Genomic DNA, 12,965 nt, shown 5'->3' with positions numbered 1-12,965 from the left:
ACTTTTCTTTATGTTCTTACTCTGCTTGCATTCTGGTCCAGTCATAATTTTCAACATATCCTTACCAAACACAATTGCTGCTGTAGTATTATATATCAGAATCATATGGTTTATTTGCTTCTCTGTCTTGTTAGCTTTACAACACCTCCAGGTTTAAAATACCTGTATCCTCCTTACGTCACATCACAATAACCTATATTTATTTCAAGACAGTGCACATCCCCCTTTGCCTAGACTACTCTTTTCTCAAAGTACCTCCTAGTGCCTAATAAGTTCTCTTGCACCTTCTTTTGTGCTGCCATGGCTCCATCCCATCGAACTGGAACTTGACCACATGGGGTTCAAGGCATTACACAGAAAATGAGCAAGGTTGATCTACACCTACATACATAATCAGTCTGTAGACACTTCCATTCTTAAGCTTCAATATATTTCCACAATTCCTTGGTTCCATACTAACTTCAGCACAAGGAAAGACCAAAGTCTACCTGGTACAATATCCATTTTCCACACCGTATACTACACTATGTAGTATATGCTTGAGGAGAGATGTAGAAAGGACGGGAAAGAAAAAAACGAAAACCTACTAGCAGTATTCTTGTGCCATCCTCCCAGCTTTCTGCAGATGGTGGCTCACGTAGGTTTTTGCATAAGGTGTTGTAATAGCCACTTGGGGATTTATCCTTCACTAATTCGTCCAAACCCCTTCAAATAACTGACTTGTAGTCTTTACATCATGGTGAATGCAGTTTTGTCATTTCAGAATGTACATTATGAAAGCACACTGAGTTTATGTTCAGTACTTGAAGTTTGCATCAATTTTTTCTCAACAAGGAGTAACTTTTCTACATTTTCCCAGCACCAGTTTTGTAAATTTATGTAATTTCTCTTCCTCAGAAATGTTCCAAGCTAATCAATTCCAGGTATCTTTATCCAAGAGTTACTATTTCTCTCATATGTATTACCTTTTCCAATTCTTTCCTGAGAAAGGCTGAAACAAATTGCAACCTCTATCTAAACTCTGTGTATAGCATAGCATTATGTAATAGCATGATTTTTCTTCCTCCATAACACTTACTCTTTTTGGGTTTTTTTGCTTGCCTGATAGCAAGTACAGAGAGTTTAAGTTTTCAAAGAGCTGTCTATGATGACTTCAAACCCATTTCCCAAGTGACAACAGCTAAACTAACATTTAGACTGCTGAAAAGTCAGAGTATCTGCTAACAACATCCACAGCCAGGTTCTGCTATCATATTCTGTCTGTGTTTCTGAACATGTGCCACAATCACAACTCTGTCTCTCCCAGATCAATTCCTTCCTCTACAGTTGCCAATGGAGTTTTTCAGGACTCATTCTACACTACAATAGCTCATTCCCACACTTATCTTTGTAAATTTGATGATCTGTATTATTTCTCTAATTTTATTCCATGGATTGATCAGGTGTATTCTTTTCAATCCCTATGTTAGAACACAAGACTAAAGGAACAACCAATTTACTGACCAAAGCTCTAATTTCTATGTACACCTGGAATGTATATAATTACTGAGCAAAGAAATCAAACTCTAAGAATCTCACACTAAATTTATTTACATAAAACATATTTAATGTGACCTCATCAACACTGACATTTAAAGTCCCATGACATACAATTCACACACTGAAAACCAGAACCAAAAATAAATGTCTTCCTGCTTCTTGTGATAAAATAATGTATAGCATATTGAAATGTTCAATAAACAATAAGCAGTGTAAGGAAATAAGCAGTATTTTTAGAAAGACCCTTCTAACAGGAAGCTCTCCAAAGCTGATTTAACATTTCTATAATTTACACTAACTGATTATTAAACAAGGTCTCAATCACTTTATGAACTGTCACTCAAGTCCATATTTCATGGCCTGCCCATTTTAAGAAAATAACACAAGACTACAATTAATGTGACATTATGAATATGCCTAGGAAAAGGTAGGTGCATTCTTTGCTTCATTAAAAATGAGTAACAACTAGTGACCTGTTTGGTCACTTTGGGTCTGGAGAATGCTGAATAAGTGGAGGGAATAAGTGGAGCAGCATAACTATTGTACATATCCTGGCATCTTGGTCCTACCTGCATTGTTTAGGAATTCTTTATATAATTCCCTATGTTTCCTAGGAAGAGATACCTTAATAGCAACAACTCAAGTGCACAACATGTTTCATGAGTACTTCAAAACATATTTGTTTACAGTTTTCAGTGATTCTCTCACACTACTAAATTAATGCATGCACTCCGTCCCTGTCTGGTAGTCAGTCTTCCATTAGAAATGGTGACTAACGCCTGTTTTACCCTCTTGAGTTTGTTTCCTGTCTGTTGATTAATTCCAAAGTTACAAAACAAACTGGCGTAGTCTCCTAACAACTGAAACCTATTCTATGCCCATTTTTAAGCGATCACAGAAGAAATTCTCAGGAGACAATCTAGTGCAACCTCCTGCTCAAAGAGTCAACATCAGATTAGATAAGAAACTTATCCAAACTTTCCTTTCTATCTCTCAGACACCCCACAATCTCTCTTGGTAACCTGAACCAGTGCTTTAATAATCTTCACAGCAAAAGTATTCTCTTTCTTTCTAATCAGAACCTCCTATGTTAATGACACTGTACTTCAGTTCTTAAGCCTGGCTGCACCTTATCAGTAACCTCCTTGTAGGTATGGGAAGCCGCTTCTGGGTATCTCCTCAGCCTCTTTCTCTCCAAGCTGGATAAGGACCTCCAGCTATTAGGATACTCTGCATATTAGGAACTCAAGATCCTGACTCTGTTTTGCTAGACTAAAGTATCAGCATCTTTCTTGCAGTATTTCAGATGATGTCCAACAAGTGTAGAGCAAAAATTAGTAACCACTTCTGCTGCTTGTAGTGCCTCCCCCTTCTACTAGGACAGTCCAATATAGAAGGCATGATCAGCCTTTTCTTCTCCACCATGACCACAAGATCCTTTTCATTACCACTGATATGACCCAGCCAAGTGCTCAGTGTGTACTACTGCAGGGGTTTAGTCCTTGCAATTCTAGTTGAAAGGCCTGGCATTTGTCCTCACTGAATTCCTTCATGGTCCTACTATCTCATTCCTCCAGCCTGTCTATGTTCCCTGGCGCAGAAACCCTGATCTTAAATACATTAACCATACAACCCACTACAGAATCACTCACCAACCTGATGAGGGTACAAAATGTGTTGTAGAGTTTTTAAACCAGAATCAAGAGTAACAATCATGGCCTGTATGCAATTTTTGTTAAACATAAAGCTCCATGAGCAGTTAAGTCAACAGTATGACTGAAAACAGTGGTCTCACTCCTCACCTCACCCATCACTGCTTCTGTCCTTCCCTTGCTCCTGCCCCCTGCCTTGCACTTGTTTTGACATGTATTTGACTCCTAACTTACCAGCTACAATATTACACAGTAAGACTTTTTTACCCTTTTTGTTGATACAGCTTTTCAAAACAGTGAATTCCACTGATTCTGAGACATATGACAAGTGCCCAAAATGAAAAGTGACAGAAACACACACACCAGGCCAAGGTGGTGTCCAGTTATGTTCTCTCTGTCCAACACAACAGGCTCCTAAAACCCTCTAGCTCTCCCAAGTCCCTTGAATAAAAGCGGAGGTAATCAATCTTGAATTTCTGGATTTTCCAGCCACTAGGAATATATTTCAATGATTTACCTGACCTTTTTTTATCACAACAAGCACTGCTGACTCATTTTCTTTGCCTATTTCTACCAAACCTCATTCTCCGGTGACAAACTTTTCCTTACGTATACTGTCAGCACAAAAATCTAGCCTCACAGCAGATTCAGCAATGAAGACCATGGTGTAAGCTAGGTTTGAAGGAAATTCGAAGAAGGCAATACTCTTTTACTTCAAGTATCTCCAAAACTGTAAATTTAGAAGCATTACAAAAATGGCCCCAATATCAAAAGCAGTAATTACTGTACATATATCAAGTAAACAATTTTTAATTTCTCTTATACCTCTTCATAGGGACCATGAGATAGAATTTGAAAAAGCTATATGTAATTTTCTTCCATCTTTATTCCATTCCTTGTCTCACACAGACTGAGTAACTAAATTATTAAAACACAAATTCTTCTAATAAGCTTCTCTTTGCTAAATTATTTCATGTACAATTAACACTCTATTAATGTTATCAGTTTTCAATGAAGTATGGAATCTAATATTTATAAACTGGTCAATGAAGTACATGGATAGCAATAGTCTATAAAAAATTAAAAACATTTGAAAGCTCAGAGGAAAAAAAACATTAAAATACTGATATTAAAGCTGAATATCATCAAGAACTGTATGTACTCAATGGCAAAATAGTATTTGCAATGGTAATCTGATGTGTCCTTCCTTGGTAAAACAGAATGAAATGGAATCTATACCAAACTATTTACTAATGCATGAAGTAAACTCAAAAGAAAAAAAAAATAAAAAAAACCCACATATGCTATATAGTATCAGTTAGCATAGTCCATCTTGCCCGAATTATTTTAGGTTTTTTGAAAATTTAAAAATCAACAACAATAGGTGCTGAATAGTACATAAACAGTCCACAGAATAGCTCATCACTAAATCTGAAGTGTGTGTAACAGCATAAAAATGTTACCTATGAAACACTCAAGCTACAAAGTGGGCACTCTTACAACTGGACATTCAATAAGTCTTTTTCCATATATTGCAATGCGAAATTCAAATCATATCAACATTTTGTTAAAGACATTAAATCAGCCTTCAGAAACCTGCTCCTCTCTCTCAGAGTATCAAATACCTTATTCTCTCAACAATAATTCTTACAGAAACACAGAATTCATGCAATTCATACAGCTAAATGGTTTAGTTTCAAAAAGTATCTCAATTATGCTACCTATATTTTAAAAAAAATTAGTTTTACTAAAAAAGGTAATGGTCTACATTGGATTTTTAATTTAACTTTTCCAACATATCTCAGCATAGCACCATTACTTCTATACAAAAACAGCCACTACAATTTTCTTAAAAATCAAAACTGTAATTTCCCTGCTAAATACATTTCCATAAACTTAGTTTACAGAAAACCAATACACTTTAAAAGTTCATTTCAAATGATGTAACAAAATGAAGTTCTCTTCAGTCCATCAGAAGAAAGCAAAAAACAAACCAGAACAATGGTATAATCAAAACACTTTTGGAGGCCCATAACCAAAAAGAGCTACCAACGACAGTTAATTGAAATAGCTGCCCTCATGGGCAAGTTACAAACCAATCTGCAAAAGATGTAAAGGAGGTAAAAGCACACAAATATCATACATGTCACTAGTGACAGCAAAGTGTTCATTCAGTCTGTAAAAGATTACAGATGCAATCACAACATCTTTACCAAAAATCAGTGTTCTTGAAAACATTACATATTTATACCAAGATGTTTAGTGGAAAACTTGGTAATTCAACATTGGCAAGTTACTTACCTGAAAGGAAAAAAAATGTTTATAATCTTATTCAGTGAACCAAGAAAGAGCTCTGACAACCAACCAAAATATTACTCATCCTGCTACAATTACAGTGAATTCAAAAATTAAAGGCTTGGATAGGAAAAGGGCTTTCCTATAATCATGGACAATGTGGAAACAGAGAGGCAAAGTTTGTTTACAATATTTAAGCCAATCTTTCCTTCTTCCTTATTCAGAAATGACAGTGGTATAAAATTTAAGATGTTCTCACATGATATTGTACTATTTTTTTCATCAAGAGATTCCAACAAGACCAAGTACTTGCAACTGCTTCTTCATACTCTAAGTACCAATGACAGTGCAGACTGCTGTGAAATAGAGGTTCTAACACTATTTATAGCTTACCAGCTTTAGATCTACTCAGGTATTAACCTGAACTAATTGCCCCTCAGTTTCTGCTTCCAATACTATCAAAAAGATTACAACGGGATTCAATATCTATATTATTTTTCAAAAACTAATTGGTTGGCTCCATAAAGCTAAACCAGTTTAGAATAAAGCTTTTTCCTGAAAAATACTAAAGAGGACCACAGAAACAAGAACCTTCACCTAGAGGCACAGACTTGGGATCCTTTATCTTGACCAGATCACTCTTTACCTTGACAGGAACAACATGGCTTCTTCAGAAGAAAAAATCTGTTGATTTATAAAAGGCTAGAACTTCTAAGCTTCTGAATTTACTTTAGTTTTTCTAAACTGTCCCTCTTCTACTGACATACACTTTTTTTTTTTAATGAGGATATTCCAGAACATAATGGTAAAACAAAAATCTGATGGTATTTTCTGCATGTGCTCAATTCTTCGAGGCTTATGGCAGAGCAAGAATCTTCAAAGATACTTTAAGGTACTATTGTCTCATCTAGGCATCTGAAATAGAGAAAACTTTTTCACACTGTGTACCTTCTAGCCTCAGTCAAAATTTAGATGAGCGGGTGCAAAGTATTGCCTCGTGTTATATCATGAGACAGAAAGAGAGAACAAGAAAAATTAAGATTAGATTAAGATCTTGATTAAGATCTTCAAGATTAATCACATCTTCACAAATTCAGACAGAATCCAAATTACATAGAAAGGAGCTGAACTCCATGAAAGTGCCTGAAGAGGAAACTCTAAATAATTATATCCTCTGTAAGAGAAATATACAGAGTAGCTGAGTTGGAAAAGACTGCATTTCTTGAGTAAAAAGACAGTGATAATAAACACAGGTATTCAGTGCAGTTCAAAACAACAGCAGGCTGACTTGCTAAGAGATAAATGAGTACTGAATGACTCCCCAGGGCCAAGCAGCTTTATCATATAGGAATGGCACCATTCTGAACTCCAGCCTGGAGCCAATAGGTCCTGACTTGTCTTGTGCAGACTGATCATCCCCAAAATTGTGTTTGTGGAATTTTCTCAGACAGTCCCAAAGTAAATTATGTGAGGCTATCTCAGTACAGGATTTGAAGGCAACGCAAGTGAAGTTTCTCTTCTCTCAAAGGCAACAAATACATTCTATCAGAACCCTGTTTGAAACTCAAATACCTACAGCATATTAGTCCAATATAAAAATAATACACACCAGAAATAAAACTCCCACAGCCAAGTACAGAAGCTGAAAACACCAAAGCTACTTACACAGAATCCAGAGTAAGAGAAAGAAAATTGCAATACAGATCAAAAGCACAGAATTTTTTCTAAGTGCTTAACAAAACTAGCAAGACAACTACTGTCTCCAAAGTCACAAAGCATGCAGATGGCATGATGTTTGTCCAGCTTATGTTTATAGCCAGAATTAAAAATCCAACTGTACAGTAGCATCCCTAGATGAACTAACATATATGCAACTAACAGAAAAGTTGTGCCTTCTGAGTCACAACTTTTGAGGAGATCCTACATTCTGAACACACAGCAGCTTAACCCAACACCTTATTTTCACAAGACATGTCATGAGAAGAGAACAGATGTGCTAAATCTTTTGGCTGGTCAAATGGTTTACACAATTACGAGGGAAAAGAAAAGGCAACAAATAATGTTCCCACACTATTATAGTTCTCTCTCTCACCCCAAATGCTAGTGAAAAATTCTTTGGGAGAAATGCTTTTTTTTTAAAGTTTACCAGGAAGATGACAATACTTTTAAGCAAATAAAACTTTTAGAACTGGACTTATAAATTTGTTGTTTGAAAGTATTCTTAAAAAGTGAAACATGCTCAAATTGAATTATTGCTAGTGTCTACAAATTCTTGAAATTTGTCTTCAATACCAGTTAATAATCTTGTATATAGCTATGCACAATATTTGTACACAGCCGTGTTTAAAGAACAATGACAGTGACTCACCTATAAATTACGTTGGTTTTGGGTTGGGTTTCTTTTTGCTACAGAAAACAGCAAACACGATATATATATTTTGAACTGACGGTGCCACTCTATTACTCCTTGCCCTTCTTCCTCCATTCCCATTTTTTACTGGGTGAGGTGGAAAAAGCAAAAGCAAGAGGGCAGAAAATACAGCTCCTACCTTTAATACATAGAAAGTGAAGGTTAAAGACAGATCTATACTACTAATATCTCTGACTCAAGAAATATCAGTGCCTGAGGTTTCACCTAATTTTTTTATTGCAATAATGCAGTATGTAAGTTCAAAAACAGCTATTAAGCTTACCACCTGCAGTAATTCTTTTGGAAACACTGCTCTTACAGATGGCAGCAAAACTGAATTTTACTATAATAAAGAAAACCCTTCACCTTTATTCCTGCTAAAACTGCTACTGTCATATTATAGCCAAAACTGTATTAGAGATATAAGCAAATTTAGAAAAAAGATGCTCTTCTACTTGGCACTAAACACCATCCCATTGCAGACACACATCAGAAGATGGTCCAGCACATGTTCCAGTTCAGTCACAGTGCCATTTACCTCAAATACAGTAATACAGCATTTATAAAACTTCAGAGCAAGCAGGATCTACACACTACCAGAAAACTAGTGCTAAGAATCTTCATAAACTAAGCAAAAAAATCCACCCCTCCAACCCAAACCTCAAAACAAATCCCCACTCGTAACTGTAGTCTTCTGTTCGACCAGCAAAATCATCCTACTTGCCTCATGGTCACACAGTAAATAGGCTGAAAGCAGGGACAAACACACAACCAGGAAGCCAGGGAGAAAGGAAATAGAGAAAACCATACTGTGAAATTTCACTCTAGTGTAAGCACATATGTTAATATTTTACATTAAAACTGCAAAATTACATCTTAAATAGATTAACATTTTTCATGGAGAATTACATAGTACTTAGAAAATAAATGTTTCTGTCTCTATATCTGTAACAAGTTAAAATGCAAAACCAGGTTTACCTTCAAAATCAAGAAAGCAGTATGACTAATCATACCAAGTCAGGAGCCATTTCAAGTACCTGTTTTCTATAACTGGAAAAGGCAGATTTCAGAGCTTTTAAAACCACAAAGGAAAATGCAGTGGCAATAGTGAGACAAGTAAGACTGAACTGCCATTGGCATAAACACCATTTGGCACGAGAAACTGATATATGTTTTTTTTTAATTACAGGGAACATGTTAAACTTCAGACATTGTCAAAAAGTAATTAAGTATTTATATAAACAAAGTCAAAAAACCATCACACATTAAGCACAAAATTTAGAAAGCACATTCTACTTTTTAAATGCACCTAGCCCACAATTATTTATTTCTGGGATAAAATTCTAGAAGTACTTTAAAACAGAAAATGAGAGGCTTTACTGATTATGCAAAATGGGAAAGTCTTTCCTCTAACAGTCCTATCTTACCTGTATCTTCAATGAATTGCACACATTTTTCAACAAACAGAGGTATTGGTTTCTCAGGTGTAACCAAATCCTGTAGGGGCATCCCAAAGTAATTACTTTCCCAGTTTCTACGGATTGGAGGATTGAATGTCTTAGTTTTCTTTTTCGGCTACAACAAAACAGAGTTATTTAAGTAATATTCAAGCAACATTTTAACCAACTCACAGTTCAATCATTCAGTAAATATAACTAGATCATACATCTATCAGATTCCTCTCAACAAATTTAAAATATTAAAATATTAAAACTCCTCTACAGTAATTGAATGAATAAAAACTAAACGTACTTTTAAAATTATAAGGTACTTAACTATAAAATAATTATACCTTAGATAAAAAGCACTCAACTTCTAAAAGTTTTGGTCCTTTTTGTATTACGTTAGGAACAGGATTACCCAACATATCAGTAATTTAAAGACCACAGGAACAGAAGTAAAGACATCACTTGTTTACAGTGCTGCGACTTGTTCAGAGTCTTTAAGCACTGCTCACACAACCCACATCTGAACCACACCTCTTTAGAAATTGCCAGGATAAAACTCTGGTGTCATATCACAAAAAACAAAGCTGGTGTCTTCTGCATATATTTAAAGATACTAAATAATCTTTATATTGCAACTATACAAGAAACATGATGATGGAAAATGACTAACAAGCAATCGAGTCTTGAAGTTAAAAAGTTGCAGGCACTCATACTAAGCATGAATGCTTTGTTACAGGCAAGGATTTTAGCCAAAAGGAGGTTTTCACACAATCAAATCTAAGACGGTGAGTTTCATAAGGACTTTTCCTGGTTTTATTTTTTTTCCCCACTGAGAAGGACCTTTATTAGTGGAGCTGGCAAATCAACCTGGGACGATTACAAGAATTATATTGTATCAGATACCATAATCCATCTCTAAATATTGATGAAAATATAAATTACATCAAAAATATTTATTTACGTAATACCTAGTTCAGATGAGCAAGCTAAAAGAGCCAAGCTGAAGCTAAACAACGCACAAAAGTTGGTAAAAACATCTTTGTCAAATGCTAAATGAAAGATCATTTTAGATACATATATTAAGGCAGCAAAGAAAGCAAAAATCATTCATTTTTTTTCCCAAGGTATTCAGTACACATCTCCACCACTGAAGAATAAATGAAGCAAGATATACTCAAGACTGTATATTTAAGATCAACAAGATAAAAAAAGGCTCTGTGTGTCTCTTGGAAAGCAGTCAGCTAAATGGAATAATAAACTAGGACTGTACAGAAATTTTATGAAAATTACAAATATTAACTGTGTAGAATATCTGGACATAGTATGAAATATCAGACACAGCTACAAAATTGGAGTAAAGAATGCTCTTTTCTAATAATTGTCCTGCTTTTAGAAGACAAGTTGCAAGGGACTGCCATATCACATTTTGATATTATGTACACAGAAATGCAGAACAGTTTCTTAGATTAACTCTTTACCTGAAAAGTTTAACCCCCATTTTGTAAAGTGAGAATGTGTCTAAAGAAGTTAATGAAGCATAAAGAATAAAAGAATAAAGAGAAAAAGGAAAGAGAAAACACCAACCCTGAAGTCTTTTGCAAACTGGTCTAAAGGCAGAGTAGAAGAGATGATCACTGCAAGACTATTCCATAAACACAAAATTACAGTTTCACAAGGCAGTTACAACAATAAGTTTATCAGCTATTTCTCATTAAGTATTATTATATATTCTGTATCTCTCCTGTTCAATATTTATTAAAATACCTCTCTCATTATCTTCCTTTCTTTTTGGGTAGGCAAGTGCATAAACTCTCCACTGACAGCACAAATCATATCCTCCTGCAAATAACACTATCTGCATGATCTTTGCAAAAAATACTTCTCTAAATTAAAAATAAAACTTTAAGGCTTTAAGAAAAACCAACATGCTATTTCCTGATTTTAGACTTCCATACTTTCCTGAAGTTGTTTATCTAGATTTCTTAAGTGGAGAACTTGTTCTCAACAGAAATGTATACTGTGCAAAAAACCTCATCCTTGCCAAAAGACCAACTGACTTCAGAGAAAAAAAATATGGGTCTTATTTCTAACATAAGTAAATTGTAGTGAAAGCTTTTCTTTAATCCCTGTTCCCCACCCTGACAAAACAGACTTTTTTTCTGATCCATCAGACACAGAATGGAACTTCTATATTTGCTAGTCAAGACAATGACTACCATAATTTTTTTCTGTGTAAAATTAACTTTTAAAGTATCTCTAATGAAACAATAAACAGAAACTGTTAAACATTAAATTATTCATTTAGTTAAACAGCACCTGAGTAAGGTGAATAATTTCAAAATTCCTAGATTTTGGCAGGGAGATTATGATTTTGCCCCAGGTATTTTTATTTCAATCATTATTCTCCTCAATGCAGCAGTCACGTAGTACTGCATGCAGCAAGCACTAATCTAGGCACAATCAAAAACAATTTTGTATGCTTCTCCTCCATCGTAATAAAAAAGGATTAATAGGCGCTAAGTTAAAGACAAGAACCAGCACACTAAGTTTTGTTAGTTAAGCCTAGCAAAAAGCTCATTGTCCACGTACCACTGTTTTCATGTTAGTAATTAAAACACAAGCCCAAGTTTTCCTGAAATCCTGAGTTTTCCCAGAGATCTGTGGGGCTTTGTATAATTGATTGCTGTACTTATGTTGAGCTTTCAGCATGGGTTTCACCACTTACTTCTTGCCAAAGACAACTTCTCTTCATACCCTAACAGAGGTTAATGCCAAACCTCCAACTGGATCCTTATACATTTTGGCAGGAAAGCATTTTAACTCTGAGAATTCCAAACTTGCCTTGCATTACGTTTACTTGGAACATTGCTTTATTTTGCAGTACTTCAATCACCAAAATACACGTTGCAAAAGATCAGCTAAAGTCCTCTTAATGTAACACAAGGTAAACACAAAAACATATACTCTACCATGGTACAGTATCCAAGTCTTGATTTCAAACCCAGAACTATTATTACAAAGAACATTAACTTTAAAAATACAGATGCAAAGAATACTCAAGCTTAACCCTCTCGACTACAGGTACTAGGGAACCAGCTAAGCAGCACTGATCATCTAGAGAAGAAACTAGGCAAAGACTTCAGCCAGCTGCGAGTCTTGAGAGTACAACACACTTAAATATAACATTTTACAATTAACCTAAAAAACTAAAAACTGCCAAAATCCTACCAAGCGCCTTTATAGATGGGTTGTTTACTGTAGCAAGCTTTCTGTTCAAGACAGGCTTTTTTTTCCTCTCATTCCTATCCCACCAGAACTACCACTAATAATTTCTTTATTAAAAAAGAAATTCAGCCACTTCTCTACCTCCAAAAGACTTCACTAATAGTTTTGATGCAAAGGAAATTTTCTGCCTGCTTCTTCTGAAGTCAGCCCTAAGGTCATGGAGGGAAAAGTCAGTATTTTCAGGACTAGCAAAATACTTCATAAAACCACACATCGTGAACAGCATTCATTTTATAGGATTAACAGAAGTAGTTGTAATCTCTAATTCACCTGATCTCTAATTCAGTTAGCTCTTCAAAAACTGTGTGATATATGAATAATGCAGATCATTGTCTC

The 12,965-nt window shown here is 35.1% G+C and overlaps 1 protein-coding gene across 4 annotated transcripts in view; it reads right to left on the bottom strand.

Annotated features, from left to right (window-relative positions):
- The window catches only part of ARHGAP5 (Rho GTPase activating protein 5), a 49,261-nt gene that overhangs the window by 11,430 nt on the left and 24,866 nt on the right, over positions 1-12,965 (bottom strand). For all 4 annotated transcript variants that reach the window (XM_062494694.1, XM_062494697.1, XM_062494695.1 and 1 more), the window contains one exon: positions 9,324-9,471. In XM_062494694.1, the coding sequence (XP_062350678.1) occupies positions 9,324-9,471 (148 nt within the window). The remainder of the gene's footprint in view (positions 1-9,323; positions 9,472-12,965) is intronic.

This window comes from Cinclus cinclus, chromosome 6 (genome assembly GCF_963662255.1).
Source record: "Cinclus cinclus chromosome 6, bCinCin1.1, whole genome shotgun sequence".
Taxonomy (NCBI): domain Eukaryota; kingdom Metazoa; phylum Chordata; class Aves; order Passeriformes; family Cinclidae; genus Cinclus; species Cinclus cinclus.
The sequence above is the reverse complement of the archived record's forward strand: the minus strand, read 5'-3'. Positions and strand labels throughout refer to the sequence as shown.